General features: G+C 41.9%; 1 protein-coding gene across 8 annotated transcripts in view; it reads right to left on the bottom strand.

The window, feature by feature from the left end:
• Window positions 1–3,217: 3,217 nt before the first annotated feature.
• The window catches only part of TMEM150C (transmembrane protein 150C), a 68,443-nt gene continuing 52,532 nt past the window's right edge, over window positions 3,218–19,128 (bottom strand). For 7 of the 8 annotated variants that reach the window (XM_073891838.1, XM_073891835.1, XM_025887757.2 and 4 more), the window contains 6 exons: window positions 18,471–18,524; window positions 18,319–18,351; window positions 17,818–17,885; window positions 11,340–11,467; window positions 7,924–8,101; window positions 3,218–5,660 (listed from right to left, as the gene is read on the bottom strand). In XM_073891838.1, the coding sequence (XP_073747939.1) occupies window positions 5,452–5,660; window positions 7,924–8,101; window positions 11,340–11,467; window positions 17,818–17,885; window positions 18,319–18,351; window positions 18,471–18,524 (670 nt within the window). In that variant the 3' untranslated portion in view covers window positions 3,218–5,451. The remainder of the gene's footprint in view (window positions 5,661–7,923; window positions 8,102–11,339; window positions 11,468–17,817; window positions 17,886–18,318; window positions 18,352–18,470; window positions 18,525–19,128) is intronic. The other variant, XM_073891836.1, reaches the window with a different exon arrangement.

The following is a 19,128-nucleotide window of genomic DNA, read 5'->3' on the forward strand; positions in this document are numbered from 1 at the left end:
AGGTCAGGTAGGCCTCGGTAAGAAGGTAACTTTGGAGGAGGTAAAGAAGGTGCAATGTAAATATCTGGGGGAAGATCGTCCAGGGTGGAGGTTTCAGCAAGTGCAAAAGTCCTGAGGTCAGAGCATGCTGGCTACTGGAGGAACCTAAAGAGGCAGAGAGAATGGAATAAAGAGAATGAAAGGTGGAGAGACAGGTCTTCTTGGCCTTTGCAGGGCATTTTAGTGCTTGGGGTTTTTAGTCTAAGTACAAGAGAAGCCATTGGAGGGTTTTAAGTAGGGGAGTGTTGATGATCTCATTTAGCTTTTAACAAGACCATTTGGCTGTGTTGAGGACAGTCTGAAGGGAGCAGATGATGGAAGCGAGAGACCAGTTTTTGTAGGCTATTATGTAAGTCCATGAGAGGTGGAAGTTGCCTGGACCAGGGGGTAGCGGTGGATGAATTCTAGAATAATTTGAAGATAGAGCAGCCTGGGTTTGCTGGCAGATGTGGGTGTGAGAGGAAGAGAACATACTTTAAGATTACTTCAAGGTTTCAGTCTGAGCATCCGAAAGATGAGTTGTCCTTAACTTAGATGGGAAGACTGTGGGAGGAATGAGTCTGAAGATTAGGACTTAACTGTACTTGACATGACAAGTGGAGATGTCACAAGTTAGTTGAATATCCAAGAGAAAAGTCTGAGCCGGTGAATTGGGAGAGGTCTGCATGTGGCAGCATTTAAAAGAAGAAGACTGGATGAAGCCACCATCAGAGTGGATGTAGAGAGGAAGGGAAGAGTTCCAAGGACGGAGGCATGGGACACTCCAGTGTGAAGATGTCAGGAAGAAGGCCCAGCAAAGGATGCAGAGGCATGGACAGTGAAGCAGGAAGCGAATTAAGAGGGCATGATCTCTGAAAAGTGAAGAAAACGTTTTAAGCAGAGAAGGGGGAGGGATTGATCAAATTGCGAAGTAGTGCTTATGGGTCTAGATAAGGTTGTAAAAGAACTAACCATCGTATATACTATCATGATGTCTCTGGAGAATGAGTAAAGCAGTTCCACAAAGTGGCGGAAGTAAGAGCTCCAATGATTAGACTGGGTTCAAGAGAGAATTAGAGAGGGACTGGAGACCGCAAATAGGGACTTTTTAAAAATCTTTTCAAAGTAATCTCTACATCCACCATGGGGCTTGAACTCATGACCCTGAGATCAAGAGTCGTATGCTCTACTGACTGAGCCAGTGAGGCGCCTGGGGACTTTTTTTTTCTAAGATAGGAGAAATAAAAGCATATTTTATGCTGATGAAAAGACCTTTGCTTTTCCAGTGAGGGACCTAGCCTTGTCACGCACGCTCCCTTTTTTGGACTTCATATTTGGGTATTTGCTGTTTGTTGGGGCCCTCATAATAGGGAATCCGAACTGATAGGAAGCTGAGGATTGTGAAATCCAGCTTCTTTCATAGGCAGAATGCTTCTCTTCCCCCAAACTGTTGATCCCCATTGCTCTGGGGAAACAATGTAGATGTGGTCAAGATGTTCCATGGAATTGCATTTCTCTCATTTATTATTTGCATGGTTCCTTATATTTGTGATTTGGTGCTCTATCTCAACTCCATGGATCACACCTTTCCCCTATTTCTGTAGGATGATGGTTCTTCACGGATTCTTCATTACTCCTGCTTCAAAGGAATGACAGTGACCAAAGAAGTCTTAAAAATTTAGTGTGAACCCTGTGGCAGTCATAGGCTGTTCACAGAAATGTTCCTCCCATCTGGCCACATGGTGGGAGCGTGGCTCTCAGATAAGACTGTGCAATGTGTCCTAACCAATGAAATGTAAGCTACGTGATGTTTGTCACTTCCTAGTAGAATCGTCGAGAACCAGGCCTCTGTCGGCAACGGCGGCGAAGCATGTGTGGGGATGAAGCCTCTGTCAGCCAGGGTCCGAGTCATAGCACCGAGCACGACCCCCTTGCCAACCCTGGATAGACCTCTCGTATGAGAAGTGAACTTAAGTTTTATTCCTTTTATTTTGGGACAGCAAAACCCAATGTACCCCAAATGACACAATGCCTAAGCAAAAATGAACTGATGTTTCAGTCTCCATTATAACCAGCAGATGACCAAGTCTAGGATATGAAAGTTTCACTTTCCCACACCAGGGGCAAAGAAGACCCGGTAACAGGTGGTCAAACTTCACCCACAGTCAGTTCTCCATTCAGTAGAAAAATGATGGAACCTTTAAAATGTTAACGTTGTTTTAGAGATACTGCTCTCCTAACTAGGAGGAGAACTTTTCTTCAAGAGACCTAGTGGGATTACCAAAACGAAGTTTAGTTCATTTCAAACTTTGTTCTCTGGGCCATCTGCATTAGATCCTCCAGGCATGCTCATTCCAAACACAGAGTCCCTGGTTTTGGCCTCCAAGAAGAATCCTGTGTTTCTTAACTCCTAGGAAGTACTATAATCTTGATCTTGATTTATATGTGTGGCCTAAAACAAAAATATATTTGGTCTTTGTCCTAGGTTCCTGCCACAGAGCTGCTAAAACTTCAAATTTCCTGAGTTAGTGACTTGTGTTATTCATAATAAGCCCGATTTTATGCTAATGAGGTCACTTAGGGAGGGGGCTCCCAGATAGCCTCAGGATTGAGCTGGTCACCGGAAAGACCAAGGGATTGGACCTCTTGACCAACCTCCAGAAGCAGATGTCGGGGAGGGTGCTGGAAATTGAGCTCTGTAAACTCTGGCACAGAGAGATTCAGAGAACTGGGTTGGTGAACACATGGAATTGTTGGGAGGATGGCATGCCCCTGCATCCCTCCCCTTCCTTGCCCTATCTGACTCTTTCATTTGGTTGTTCCTGAGTTACATCCTTTATAATAAGCAGGCGCATGGAAGTAGTGTTTTCTGGAGTTCCTGGAGCCATTCTAGCAAATTATCTAACTTAAAAGAGAAGGGAGTTGTGGGACTCCCCCTTCCCTACCAATTTTATAAACAAGTTGGAAAGAAGTGTGGGTAACCTGGGACTCAGTACTTGGGACTGGCATCTGAAGTGAGTGACGGCAGTCTTGTGGGACTGACAGTAACTCTGGGTAGTGTTAGAATTGAACTGAACTGTAGGACATCCAGTTGGTGTCCAGAGAATCAGAGAATTGCCTATAGGTATTGGAAAACATGCTAGAAATATGCTACCAATATAACACTGAGGTATATTTTTTGGTTTTTTTTTTTTTAATATTTTATTTATTTATTTATTTATTTATTTGAAAGAGAGCGAGAGAGCACGAGGGTGGGGAGGGGCAGAAGGGGAGGGAGAAGCAGACTCCCCGCTGAGCAGGGAGCCTGACACGGGACTCGATCCTGGGACCCTGCAATGATGACCTGAGCCGAAGGCAGATGCTTAACTGACTGAGCCACCTGGGCGCCCCACTGAAGTACATTTTCAACAGAGTGTCTGATGGACTTTATACATGCTTCAGTATCACAGAAGAAATGTTAGTGTAAGAGACAAATCATAATTCTGCATAAAAGAATTTTATTTAGTTGTCAGATCCCAATGCCAGTCATTGCTTGATTCTGCTAAACTGTGCTATTTAGATATACTCTTAAGAAAGTGTAGAGTGCATCACCAAAAGCTGTTTAATTTGGATTGCGTAGAGTAAAAGAAAACTCCATAAATCTTTGTTTTCTGATAAAATTTTTTAAAATATAAAAATGAAAAAACAAACCCAAAAACAGTATTCAAAAATAATAAATGTCACCTTGGACTATTTACAGTAAGATGCCTTTTTCCTAGGAGAATGCTCTCTGCTTGATTCTTTTCCTCACATTTCACCTATCACTCATAGGTGTTCTCACCCCGATCTGATCCTTCTCTAGGATTTTTTCCATTCCTGTCTTGCTTGAAACAGTCACCTCTTCTCTCATCTTTGAATCTTTCTCTGATACTCCTTTCTCCTACGCTTAAATTACCAGTAACTCTATTTAACAACATTTGTTGAGCACCTCTATGTGCCAGGCACTGTGCTGGGAGGCAGAGAGAAATACAGAGATGAAAAGTCATGGACCCGTTCCTCAAGAATCTGAGTTTGGGTTGAATTAAAAAACAATCTTTTTCACATTATATTCCATGAGATCCCAGGCTCCTGTGAAGTACATTTGGGGACTTCTTGAAACAAAGTGCACTCATGGAGGGTCTGTCAATGTGGCCCACTCCAGGGCATTTTGAACTCAGAATTCTGCTCTTTATGAAGCACAGCCTCAAAAGCCTAGGTCTATGGTTTGCGTTCTAAACTCTTAGCGGGTGAAACGTGTATGTTGGGCGGTGGGGGATCAGCCGTGCCAGTTTGTTTGGGGGAAAGGTGATTTGGTTTCTACAAATTCCAAGTATGAAAAAGCCCTTAAACCCTCCCCCCCCAAATACTAAATTTGAGCTATAGATATATATTAAGTAGCTCTGCCTTGATCTGGACTTATAACAAGATGCTCTAAGACTCCTTTTGTAAATGTCCAGCAGGAGCTCTTCCTATTACCTCCACAAATATTTCTTTGTGCTTTTCTGTGAACATTTTCTTAGCTTTGAACATAAAAGCAGCAAATGAAGCCTGCAGGTCACCTTTTTTTTTTTTTTTTTTTTTTGCTTTTATCATGGTTGAACCCAAAACAAGCTCAGCTCTTTCATTTGGCCTACATCTTCTTTGTCCATGAGGTCTTGAGAGACCCACGGTAGTTACTTAAAAAAAGAAGGCAAACTATGAAATATAAAACAAAAGCTGTACATAGCATACTATGGAAGCAAAAACGAAACCATACCCTCACTGCCCCCATCTTGTTCCATGCCTGGCAGACCACGTCCCTACGAATATTCACATTTGGAAATATTTCTCAGTCACAGTAAAGTCCAAATCACGGTGGTGGGCTTGTAGCATATTCCTCTCATTGACTCCACACAGCTGACCACTGAACAGTGATGAAGGGAGTTTTTATGGGGAAGTTCTTGATGATACTCAGTCCATTCAAGAGTATTAGTGCCAGATTCAGAACTTCCTCATGAGCTGGTTCCAAGCCCTTTGGATCTGAAGGCAACTTTGGGAGTTGGCATTATTCCCATGTTACATCGGGCCTGCCCTGCTCTGTGGCAGGGTGATCACAATGTCTGAAATACGGGAAGAGAATGAGAAGAGCAGGGAGTACTGGGGGAGAGAGGGAAAAGAGAAGTGATCACGCACAAGCTTCTTGCTCTGTCGTGCATATATTTTCAATGTAACAGCAGGTATTCCGACACATAAGGGCTTGTGCTTTTTCGTTAAAGAAGTAACTTGCCCTGAAAAGCTCATTTGGCAAATGTGGCCATGAACGTGTGTGTGTGTGTGTAAAATGTGTGATGAGGTTATGGACCAAGTCCTGTGGGTGTGGCCTTCTGGCTCCTTCCCCCAGCACACCCACCTCACAGGCAAGGAAAAGCTGATAGGTTACACCTGGTCGGTTTGATACTCAGAAGCTTCGGACAGGCTTTCCGAAAAGCTTAGGAAATTCTCCTGGTACTCAGAGCAAACAATCTCGTAACGGTAATGCCGGAACTCCACAGCAAAAGTGCCAAAATAAGACAGGAAGCACATGACCAGACCCCACTGGACCCTGGCTGCGTACATGTGGATGCCTTGGGCCATGAGTATGAAATCTGAGGAGCAGCAGTCAAGGGAGGTACCACCATCAGCCGCATTAAAACTGGGCTCTTTTCTGGACAGGGACAGGCCACAAGAAAAGGCTCATTCCCCGCCCCCCCCCCATCAGCAGAACTTAGCTTGACAGCTTGCTGAACACACCACTTGCATGAATAATACGAAGTAACGTTACTGAGCTCTTTGTGCCAGACATGTGTCTAGGTGCTTGCATGGAAAATCTAACTTAATCCTCACAGCAATCCTATTATCATCAGTTCATTTTAAAAAATAGGGAAACTGAGTCCAGATGGTTAAGTAACTTGCCTGAGGTCACCGAGGTGTTAACTGGTAGAGCCGGAATTCAAATACAAGGACTCGGACTCCCGGGCCAGGCATGCAGCTCTTACCGCTGCCTAATAATCTGTGAGATTAGCAAGAGGATTAAAACTCCCCCGAAAAATTAGATGGCCAGAAAAAGAAATTTATCTTTAAAAAATTATTGCAAGTGACTGGATTCATAGTCATCTTTCTATCTGCAGAAACAATTTTGAACATATCAAATCACTAATTACCTACATCGAAGCTTTGTCTCTACCGTGCTAATAATGTGTAATTGGCCCCTCCTTTTCTGCTAGTTTTCACTATTAAAACAACAAATGAGACTCCTACACCTGAATCTATATGGAGTGTACACGTTCACACACCAGTATACATGAGGTAGGAGCTGGGAAGGAGAATATTTCAAAGCATGCTTTAGTAAGAAGCCAAGAGGCCACGGTCTAAATACATTTTTAAAGAAAAATCAGAAATGCTCCCTTGGAATTAGCTCTATCTTCAGAACTTACACTTAAAATCTTGGGAAATTTTCAGAGGGCAAAAGAATACGGTGAAACTACTTCAGCCAGACTCTGCTGTCCTGAGAAGGCCTGGATCTGTTCACCTGGGAACCAAGACAGGGTTCCAAATGTTCAGAAACAACACGGCTCAGGATTGTTTGGTATAAGCTGAAAATGCAAAATAAAGTCTGTACGTCCTCTTCTGACTGAGGGCTCAAAATATTGGCAAAGCAATATTATTACTTAAGTTAGTGGGGAAGGGATAAATCTTCAAATCTCATACCAGAATTCTGACCTTTTTACTCATAAAATATTCTATCAAGTGGCTAGCCATAAGCACGAGTTTTGGCTTGATTCTCCAGTCCTCAATTGTTCTCTAAGGTGCTGCAGAACTTCAAAAAACCAGTCACATGGTTGGCAATTAGGAAAGAAGAAATAAAGACCCCAAAGACTCCAGTACCTACAGGACATCTCTGAACCACAAACGTTTTCATATTTTAAAGCCACTTTCCCTAAGGCGAGAGGGTGTGGTGATGAAGAGTTCAAACTGTGCCTGAGTTTAAGTCGAGATCACTGCATACAGAGTGTGATCTTGGGTAAATTATCTCTGTCCTTACTATTCTTGTTAAAGGAGGATTAAAAGAGTTGATCCATTTAAAGTGCTTAGAATAACGCCTAGCACATGATAACAGCCTAATAAATGTTGGCGATTACGTGCCCGAAGATGTAATCGGGTTAGCTATACATTCTACCACCTAGGAACCTTATTCCCTTCCTCTCTGGTTTCCGAGGAGAACCTATTGGAGTGAACACTTAAGATCACTCTGCCCCACAGAACGAGTGGCTGATCTGATTGGTCGCACTGGAACTGGCCGGCTTCTTCTATTGGGCCACGCTACCGGTAGGTGGGGTCACCGTGCTCCCTCCTGGGCTAGTCTCGTGGGATGTGTTTGGGGTTAAGCTTTCCTTGGTTTCTCTGCTTGTTACCTACTGGATAAGTTGAAGTCCAGGGTGTGACACAGGAGGCCTGCCCCGTTCTCCTTTGAAAATTAAACGAAATAACAGGGCCATTAATAAAGTCACAAATTAACTTTTTTTTTAAGATGTAAGGGAAAAACAATCCCCATTTTCGTTATGCATCTTCGTTATGCTTTTCATCAAGGGAAACTTTTACATCGTTAATGATAAGGAACACCCGTCCTACGGATAGAAACAATTTTGAGAAGGCAGAGCTTGTTTTATTTTTAGTTCTCCATCTCCTCTTTGGCATAAAAAAATAGGCCTGAGAGTTTTTGTTTTTATATCCATTCCTGTTGTCTTTTGTCTAAGATTCTGAGATAATCTGACCAATATCCTAACGAATTGGAAATGGCGATTTTCTCATCTACATATCTGTGTTTTACTCTCACTGTCAGAGAACCTTCTTTTCACATTCAAAGGATACAGAGGACCACACAGAGAGTGATAGATGCTGAGAGAATAACTCGTGGAATTCCAACTTTCCGGCCTTCATTCTTGATGTTGACTTTGAGTGTCAGTGCAGCCTGGATCCAGCAGGTCAATGTGCCAAATCCAAAGGTCAAGGAAGTTCCGACATTGTGGATTTCTTCATCATTGGTGAGCTAAGGGAGGAACAGATAATGACAAGGAGGCCCATTTAGAAAAGACATGATGGCCAATGGAACACCTGAGGGAGAAAAAAATAGGTAAAATGATGTCTCAATAATGGGATGATAGATTTTGGAAAGAGTAGAGTCCTTCATCTTCACTGGCTCTTTGTGTCTGTTCTCAAATGGTCTGAACTCTGAGGGGGAAAAGGGAAATAAATAGTACTCCCAGACCTCAAAATATTTGTTTAGAATAACCCACTCAGGCAGTGGTAATCTATTCTTTGAATTTATTTTCCAGAAAAGTGTAGAAAAGCAAAAGAAAAACAGTTACACCAAAAAGAGAAATGTCAGTTTCTACAAACATACACCCCAAACTTTGTTTTCCAGACTAAGAAATGAGACCCGGGATCTGGCTGTGTTTTTAGTGATCAAAGAGGACATACTCTAAGCGGGTCAAGATTTTACTGACATAGACAGCTAACAACACTTACTCCTACAAAACTGGCCTGTGTAATGTGACCAATTCATTGTTAATGGGATTTTGTTGAATTTTCCTTTTATAATAATAAGAAAATTGTCACCTAAAAGCTTTTTCCATATTTGTAGATCCATTAAAGGACATTAGTGTTTCAAGATTTCTGGTCAAGGCTTTTATAGGGTTAATAGGTTACAGGAGACCCATTTGGGTTATTTCATTTGAGGGTTAAAGACGTAAACTCTCCAAACCATTGCCTACTGATGTCAAAAATATACTGGTCACTTTTTTTTAATATAGTGGTCACGGGGCGCCCGGGTGCCTCAGTCGGTTGAATGTCTGCCTTCCACTCAGGTCATGATCTCAGGATCCTGGGACTGAGCCCCGTGTAAGGCCCCCTGCTTGTGCTCGCTCGCTCACTCTCTGTCTCAAATAAATAATCTTTAAAAAAAATAATATACTGGTCCCTTAAAACATCTTTAGCAATTATATATTTTTTAATTACACATATAAGAAAATAAAATCTATAGTTGAAGAGACGGCTCTTACAACATAGTAAAATATTTTTTGAATTGCTATTGTCTTCAGATATTTTATTGTTTGACATTGCTGTGAGAATAATGGTTGCATCAAATCAATATTGCTTTCCTTTTACAATTTTTTCTATTGTTTTTGGCTGTAGTATTTTTTCCTCTTTGGAAGAAGCCACTTTTTTCCTCTCTTAGCTCAAAAGACATATTTTCAAATCTTTATTTATTTACGTATTTTTTTAATGCGGAGGACACCTGTATTTATTTATTTATTCATTTATTTTTGAAGATTTTATTTATTTGTCAGAGAGAGAGCAAGAGCACGAGGGGCAGGTGGGGGTAGAGGGAGAAGCAGACTCTCCCCCCCTGCCCCCCAAGCAAGGACCCCGATTCAGGACTCCATCCCAGGACCCTGAGATCATGACCTGAGCTGAAGGCAGATGCTTAATCCACTGAGCCACCCAGGCGCCCCAAATCTTACTTTAAATAACAATTCCTCAAATACAATTTTACTTCTAGGCAATTGGTTTTCCATGTTATATACACAGTCCATTCATTTATTATTTTAAACTTAATTTTAAAAATAGATTATATAATTACATGGTTCAAACTTTAAAAAATTATAGAGTATGGATGGAAAAGTCTGTCTCACACCCCATACGCTAGCCACTTGGTTTCTTCACAGGCAACTAATTTGTTGTTTCCTTTGTATTCTCTGTAGATATTCCAGAAAGTGTTCTTCGTATGTCGTGTCATCATTCATGGTTTTGAGTATTTGTGGTTCATCGAAACAACCCAATCTCTGGACTTTAGGAAAGACTAAAAGGTCTACCCAGTAACTTTCATCCAGGCCCTGGTTTTTATAGAGTTAATAGGTTAATAGGTTTATAAACAGCCCCTACAGCACAGCCAGGCAGCAGCCACTCAGTAAGTCTGGCTTGATAGGGGATGGGCCCTAGAGTAGTAAAAGAGCGAGTGGGACTGCCGATCTGTCAAACGACCCATCGATTCAAAAGTAACTATTCCGTTGCTCCTCTGTGCCAGGCGAAGTGCTGGGGAATGAGTTTTCCTGGTGTAATGAATTACCAGGACTGAGTGGTGGAACGAGACACAGTTTTAGAAAATCCACTACTCTATATTTTTAAATGCCTCTGCCATTTGGACTTCACTCCACAGATGGGGAGAGGTGTCAGGATGGAGGAAGTTTCTCACCAGGGTGTAAAGCAGAGGTTGGAGGACACTGGGAAGGGAACGAGCCATGGGCAATCAGACAACCACTGTTCCCGTGTGGGGGCTCCTCGTCTGTCTTACAAATGGAGTCGTTTGAGTCTAGAGGTGGATGATGGTCTTGGCAAGGGAAATTTTTTTTTTTTTTTTTTAAGTAGGCTCCATACCCAGCGTGGAGCCCAGCACAGGGCTCAAATTCATGACCCTGAGATCAACACCTGAGCTGAGATTGAGAGCCAGATGCTCAACCAACTGAGCCACCCCTAGGGAAATGATTCTTAAATGTTGTGATCTCGGGCTTCTAAATGTCTGGGCAGAAGAGTTAGTGTTAGTAGACCTTTATACAAGTCCTAGGTGTTCTAGAGAAATTCTGTGTTTGCAAACTTGAGTCCCACGTGAGCTTGCTTATATGAAATGCAAGCTTTTATCCAAAAAGGATATTCAGTGTTTAATTTAATTTAATTTTTAAAAGATTTTATTATTTATTTGACAGAGAGACACAGCAAGAGAGGGAACACAAGCATGGGGAGTGGGAGAGGGAGAAGCAGGCCTCCCGCCAAGCAGGGAGCCCAATGCGGGGCTCGATCCCTGGACCCTGAGATCATGACCTGAGCCGAAGGCAGACGCTTAACGCCTGAGCCACCCAGCGGCCCCTTCAGTGTTTAATTTTAGAAAGGCCATGATCATATTAGTTTTCTAGAAAGTTACATTAGGAGACAATTTTTCTATGAGAAAAAGTACAGAGCACTTTGAAATCCTCTGTGGAAGATACACAGCGATTGTAGAGGCTACTTTTCCCCATAGCGGTGCTGTACTTCCAGTGCAGAGTGAGCGCCCTCACACGTGCAGTGCCAACATCAGCAGATGGGGCCGAGGACCAGAAGCACTGACTGCTGGAGGACCTGTGCTTAATAGGAACCACCACTAGCATTACTTAAAAGATTTGTGCAGAATCAGTGGCTATGACCACCCTCTAGGCGAAGGGGGAGAAGGAGGTGAAAAAGGCCAAATGAAGTACCTGAAAATTACCGAGTAAGGTCATCCCAAAGGAGGCCAGACACAGCGCCACCAATCCACTAATATTCAGCCATGGATTTAAAACCTTGGGTTTCAGCTGTATGAAGCGCAGAACAGCTACCACGAGAGCTGGGGAATAAAACAAAATGTTAACATTTAAAAATCTAAATCATGCAGCTAGATTCTGAGGCAGAGTTCTAAAGCCCCAATGTGCAAGATTAAACTTTGCGCCATGGTGCACTTTTAAATCTCTGAAATGGCAGATAATTTCTAAAAGAAATTTTTCACGTGATGCTCATGATCATTTGGATGTTTTACTATGCCTACTTTGGGGGAGGCAGAGAGGAGTTGAAACAGCAGTGCTATATGTTATTTGAGTGGTGCAAGGGTTGTTCACAGAGTTTTCAAAAAACAAGGTCAGCCCAGGACACGTTGGCTTGGGAGAACATTGCAGAGGCCTCACACAACAATTAAGACAGGAATAAAGACAATCCATGGCTCAAGAGTTCACTAATTCACCTCCCCCCCTTTAGTTTCACAGTGTTAGAGCAGACACAGGGAAGAAGATGGGTCCACCTCCAGACACACCCGCTGGTCCCTGTGCCAGAAATCATTCCCGGAGACAGGAAGAAGACAGGCAAGTGTACAAATCCCTTGATTACTGGTTTATTCCCACTTCCCTCTAATTCTATCTGAAGGTGTCCACTGTCAAAGGACAAGGATAGTCGATCTAAATTACAGCAGTTATAGTAATCAAATTATGAAATCTGAATTTTAACATAGCCCTGGGGGTTTGGTATGTACTGAAAATCACGCTGATTATATGATGAAAGCTCAAGACTTCTATGATGTTACTCACTTTGAAAACCCACTCCATCTTTCGAAGCACATTGTTATGGGAGAATCAGAAAGAATGAAGGAATTTACCTAGATTTAAACCTCACTTCTTTTTTTTAAGGTTTTATTTATTTAGGTAATCTCTATACCCCATGTGGGGCTCGAACTCACAACCCTGAGATCAAGAATCACATGCTCTTCAACTGAGCCAGCCAGGCACACCTCAAACCTGTCTTCTAATAGCAACCTTGAGGATGGTCCATACTCAAGCCATGAATATAAGAATCCCCTTTTAGTAATTGCTTAGTGCAGGGGTATTTTCATATTTATACAAAAAGCTGGGAGAGGTTAGTCTACAAATAAGTGAAAAAAAAGTGCTTGCTGTTAATATAAGTTATATCTACATATAAGGAAATGCACTTTCTACTTCCTAAGACAATTTATTTTGACACTAAGTTTTAACAGGGAAGACAATTAGAAATTCAAGAATTATCCTATTTATACAGCAATTAAGTAGGTAATTATTTGCTAAAGGTTTGTATCTTCATTATAGGCCCTTATTAGTAGTCATTAATAAAGAAAACCCTTCCATAAATTTGCATTTCCTAAATTTGCTGAATGTCATAGTGGGAAACTACAAAGTTAAGCTCAGCAAGTTGATTTTCAGTTCCAAGTACCTCTGATCAAAGAGTGGTGTATACAACTTGGTTAAGATTTGGATTTTAGAAACAAAATAGTAGTAAACCGTAATTTATAAAATCTCAAATTGTTCAGCTCTGACTTAGCTTTTAGTATATTTACGCTTCATCTAACTCTCACTAGAAGTCATAGAATTTATAAATGATACTTGAGTTGAAAGAATCCAAACCTAATGGTTTGAGGGACCTAGTTAGAAATTATAATACATCAGAGTCTATTAATAATGACAACAAGTATCCTAGAGGATGAAAAAATCAGCACAACTTCTTCCTACTTTTTAAAATGGGAATAGGAGGAGGAAGTGAAGGAGAAATTCCACATAAGCCCTAAGTGATCATCAGATAAAGAGGTCTCTAGATTAAGACCAGAATCCTCAACACAGGACACCACAGGAGACACTTGCTATTAACTGTGTATGGATATTAGGACATAATGACCAAATACCAAGACAGCACATTTCATTTCTTTTAAAAATGACTAGTGAGGGCGCCTGGGTGGCTCAGTCGGTTAAGAGTCTGCCTTCGGCTCAGGTCCTGATCTCAGGGTCCTGGGATTGAGCCCCTGCTTTGGGCTCCCTGCTCAGTGGGGGCCTGCTTCTCCCTCGGCCACTCCCCCTGCTTGTATTCAATCCCCTCTGTCAAATAAATAAATAAAAATCTTTAAAAACACTTAAATTAAAATGACTAGCGGAAAGTATTACTCTAGCAGCTCTGGATGTCATTTTAATTTGGGGGAATAGGATCGTACTAGAACTTCGGCTTAAGCCCTAAAGCACTGCTGAAGCAGACACAGATGGCTCTCCTTTTTACCTGTCGGGTCAGTTTGTTCCCTTGTGCCCAGAGCAAGAGGGTCAGTGGCCATATTCTGTGTTACTCATTTCTCCCTGGTAAACACAGGACATGTATCATCTTCTGGTCCCAGCCCTGCTAGCCTTCCCACTTGTAATATGATGAGAAATAATTTTATCATGAACAGATGATGAAATTAAGCAGGAAACAGAAACCTACTTGGAGACATGAATTCAACCCAACACTCCTAACTTCCAGAACGGCATTCCAAACACCACACTCTGCCCTCTTTACCTATTAACACCATTATTAATCAGCTCAGACTAGGCAAATTTTCCTTCAAAAACAGATTCTATGGGCAACTGGCTGGCTCAGTCAGTAGAGCGTGTGACTCCTGATCTCAGGGTTGTGAGTTCACCACGTTGGTCATAGAGGCTACACTAAAAAAAAAAAAAAAAAAAGAAAGAAAGAAAAAGATTCTAGTTGAAATTTTAAGGTGGTGGAAATTACAAGCTTCTGGTCCTTTAACAGTTTTATTAACAGGTTTAATAGAGGCAGATTCAGATTATCGGTTATTAAGTCCTTTTCAACCCAGTAGTGATTTAATTATACATGCTTGAGAAAGACTTCTGGGCAGTGGAGTGATTTCAAAGCTGTCTTTATATATGCTGAACAATTTTTTACTACATTAATGTTCTGATCAGAAGATATGTCTTTTAGTTTCATTAAAAATTTTAGATTTTAGGGGCGCCTGGGTGGCTCAGTAGGTTAAGTGTCTGCTTTCGGCTCAGGTCATGATCCCAGGGTGCTGGGACCAAGCTCTGCATGGGGCTCCCTGCTCATCAGGGAGTCTGCTTCTCCCTCTCCCACTCCCCCTGCTTGCTCTCTCTCTCTTTCTCTGTCAAATAAATAAATAAAATCTTTAAAAAAATTTTTAGATTTTATTAACAGTTTTAGAAAAGATTTTTAAAACCCACCCTTCTGTTGTTTATGGTATTTGGAATAGTCCTTTGCTATATAAGTATCCCCTATTTATCTATTTTAAAAGAACACAAAGAGTAGAATAAATGCCTATTTTCTTTACTAAATATTGTGAGGCTGACTGGGCCTTTATTTTTATTTATTTATTTATTTATTTATTTATTTATTTATTTTTAAAGTGGGCTCCACACCCCACGTGAGGCTTGAACTCACAACCCTGAGATCAAGAGTCGCATGCTCTACCGACTGAGCCAGCCAGGCACCCCTGGTTGGGTTTTTAAAGTTCAAACTCAAAACGGCAGCTCTTCATTGCAGTTCTAAATTGGTGCCTGGCCAAATTCTTTGTTCATTTGTTTAGTTTTATTGTTTATGCATCAATAATTCCTATTTATGACTGCAGGAGAACCCAGCAATCAGTGTGTTTTGGCTGAAGGAGGGAGAGCAGCTGCTATTAAGTGACTGAGATCATTCAGCCTATCAGCTTTATCCTCACAACCTGTTCAGGGCAGAAAAGAATATTCCTTTCAAGAAATTTGTCTTAGGTCTCTTTCCCCGCCGCCCTGGGGAAATAAAAGTGCGGATTTGGGACAAAGTGTATAACTAATTCGGTAAAGAAAATACTTGAGTTCGATCTTTGATTAGTACATCAAAAAGACAGAAGATCTTTGCTGATTTTAATAAATGCTACACTAACCTGTAGATTGTAAATTAGAATCTAGATTTCTGCCAAAAAGCAGTGATTTCCAGGCAGTCCATGTTGTTCCTTAAAGTCAATGATGCCATGTAAAGTAAAAGTCCGAGGTCTAACAGGGACTGGCCTGGGGAGATGAAAGCCTCCTCCACTTGGAGCAAGAATCATTAGTAAATGGATTCTTTTTCACTCCCAGAGTTGATAAATAAATAATTGTTGGTTTCCTCCCACTGAACACTAATCTTCATCAGTTTCGTGTCTACCAGATGGCACCGAAATGCCGGAAGACAATAAAGAATAAACACTGGATACTGCAATACCTCAGAGCGAGCGCTAGTAAAGGCTTAAGTGCTTCTTGCGGGAACAGGGGAGGGCCGGAGAATAAGATGATGACGAATGTCCTCTGGAAGAGGGGAGCTAGTTTTCATTACTTTGTTTTTGGAAATGCTTTTATAATTAGTTAATCATCAGCTTTATACCTGGATACATTTGTGAGCTGTGCAAATTGGCATTTTGAAGATTATACACTAAAGACTATGGGGAAATATCAAATTATCTTAAGAATGTGAAGGAAGCAATATGTGGCTTCCACCATGTTCACTGGTGTCTTTAAAGCCCAAGTGGAGGACAAACAGCTTGTGACAGCTTTTTAATAAGGGCAGTCTCCTGTGTCTCGTGATTAGATGAGGTGGTATTTGCAAAGCACTTAGCATCATGCCTGGAATATAAATGACTGCTATTAATTATTGCTATTATTGCACCCCATGGGGAAGATCATATGAGTAGGTACCGACCTGCAGGCCTACGTGGTGTGACTGCAGGCCGACTGGGAAAGGTCCCTGACCTTGCGATTCAAGATTCTCTCCTGGGGCGGGGGGGGGGGGGGGGGGGGGGGGGGGGGGGGGGGACTCTGTGTTCTCTTAAATGCAAATAGCTCCTTAGCAGTCATTTATGCCTTGATGTCAAGAGTAGGAAAAAAAAAAAAGTGAGAATTAAAGCCCATGATAGCTGAGGCTGATGGCAGGGAAGACAGAACCCGAGTGGCCAGGACTGACACTGGTGCCCAAGTGTGCGTCAGCTGCAGTAGGTACCGCCTTTTCCAGAACCGGGGAATAGCCGAGACATGAAAATCCTGCCTACCAAGGACATGACGAGGAGAGTGCTTCAAAGACTCGGCAACTTCGGCATTAGGGTTGTATCTGACCTCCTCCTTAGCGGTGGCGTGGCAGTCCATGCCTTTCAGACACCTCCTGCTCAGGCAAAATGGACTATGTTTTGGGGACGCCTGGGTGGTGAAAGGTTTTGACCCACATAGAGTTAGCTCCAGGGAGGAACTTTAGTAACTGGAGACAAGTCCCCCAGTGTACTTTTCATTGAACTCCACGGGTTCAAGAGAGGCCTCCTAGGCCTCCCTGGGAACGCTCTCCACATTTCTCATGTTCTGAGCCTTCTATACCAAGATTGTGCCTATGTTGCATGTTGGACCAACCATCTCCCTTGATTTTCCAGTGAGTTCTATAGGTCTTTCCTTTTCCTACCGCAAATGTTAAAAAAATAACATCTTAAAAACGAGTAGAACTTTTTTGGGGTGGAGTTCTACATAGATGAAATAATAGGTCACCTCTTTGGGGGACAGGTGCCACCAAGGCTGAAATTCTCACCATCCAAAAGAACCATTTCCAGAAAGCAGTTGTTGAAAAACTGAGCTGTCACCGGCCCAATCCCCTACAGCATGCCAGCGATGATATTAGCCGACCCTTTGAAAGACACCGAGGACACTGGCCTTGGGGAGATGGTATCCAAGGGGGACGTGGGAAAGGACAGAGGGAATGGCTGGTTCCCTCAATCCTCGGAAGGAAATGCTCGCAGAACAAAGGCGACAGGATGTGAAATGATGGTCTTGGGCCCTGAAGGAAAAGAACGGAACGGGGACCAGACCTGAGCACCAAAGGTCTCTTCTTTTTTTTTTTTTTTTTTTAACCTACACCTCCACTTGCCATCTTAGTTATGTGTATACATGTACAGGAGACAGCATCACCCATGTTAATGCTGACCTTTAGCTCTAAAGACAGTGTCTCCACACATCAGTATTTATCACAAAGCCCATGCATTTGTCATCCTTGCCAGTGAAGAAATAAATAAGGCATTCTTCTTGACACAAATGTATTGCACCATTACTACACTGTCATGCAGGAATTTTTTGGCACGTGAAATACAGTATTTCACGTGGCAACAGAAATAAAGTCAAGAAAACACTGAAGTGATAAAGATGATAAGGGGAAGAGAAGATGTAAGGTAAGCAGGGTGAACATGAAAGTGCGAGAAAAAAGACCCTCAAAACAAAAAGCCAGCTTCGGCATATTGACATGATATGATACCAGATTGTCAGCTAAGCCCACCGTGCTTTTGATGTGGGTTTGGGAAGATTTAAAATAAAAAAGAAAAGTACCAAAGCACATCAAGTGTTCTTTCACCCTTCTTACCTAGGAATGCTGCCATGTTCATGACTTGACTAAACACACAGCTTGCAGGAGGCTCGTCACCTGCAATACTTGAAAAATAATGACATGCTTTATTACTACTATCTTAAAATCTGCAACCTTCAATGGTCTGTGTCCCTTCAAAACTCGTATGTCGAGATCCTAACCCCCAATGTGATGCTATGAGGAGGTGGGGGCTTTGGGAGATACTCAGGTCATGACGGTCGAGCCCTTCTGAGTGGGATTCGTGCCCTTATAAAAGAGACCCCAGAGAGCTGTCTCGTCCCATTTCTGCCGTGGGAGGACACAATCAGAGGACGGCCATCTACAGCCCAGAAGAGGGCCCTCATCAAGACCCGACGGCTGGCGCCCTGATCTTGGACCTCCAGCCTCCCAAGAAGCTGTGAGACATAAATTTTTGTTTATTAGCCACCCAGTAGCCCAAACTAAGTCATCTCCCAACTTCTCCTAGGATCCAACAGATCAGAAGAGCTATCGAGTTACCTTATATAGGGTGCGTGCTTCACGCCCGGTTTCCTGGAAAAGAAAAAGCACAAGTTAAAGTACAGTCATTTGTGCACAGTTTAACCTCACCAGTGGCAAGAGTTTTATTAAGTCTACTGATAAACAGTGAATTACCCAGAGATCGGCTTTACCTTTCAGCTGAATTTAATGGGAAAATTTTGTCATCTTCCACAGCTATAAAGTATCTACGAAGAAAGAACAAGTAAAGTTTATAAAACAAAGAAAAATTTTTAAAAAGACTCATTTGTTTCCCAGTTTTACTAGATTAGTCACATTAAATCATATTCATTGTTTTTCCCAGCTGGGAAAAATTTCTTTTGCTATAATGTTTACCTACAGATCACTTACAAGGCTCTTTACAATTCAAATGTGATTAATACTATTTCTTGAATTTTCAAAACACCCTCCAAATTGATGGTAATCATTATAATCTGGAAACTGGGAAAACAAAGAAATAAGACCTTATATAACTTTGAGGAAACTAAAATTAGAATTCAAATTTTCTAATTTCTCAGGAGTGTGTCCACCTCTCTCAGTGAACTGCAAGGGAACTAAAATAATTTGCTGGAAGTGAAATAGTACTTGAAATAAGCAAGTGTGGGAGCATTTTGTGATAAGCTGAGTACCAAACCCAGTCATACCGGACTATGCACTGGACTGTGAATGGAATCTTTAGCATGTGAGAATAATGAGCAAATCTTGAAAACAGTGAATCCCTATCACCAGTTTATAGAACGTTCATTACCGAAAGAACACGGGAACACAAAATAAAACCAGTATTCTTCACTA

The sequence above is a fragment of the Callorhinus ursinus genome, unplaced genomic scaffold (genome assembly GCF_003265705.2).
Source record: "Callorhinus ursinus isolate GAN/ISIS: 27379988/994484 unplaced genomic scaffold, GSC_fseal_2.0 scaffold4, whole genome shotgun sequence".
Classification (NCBI taxonomy): Eukaryota; Metazoa; Chordata; class Mammalia; order Carnivora; family Otariidae; genus Callorhinus; species Callorhinus ursinus.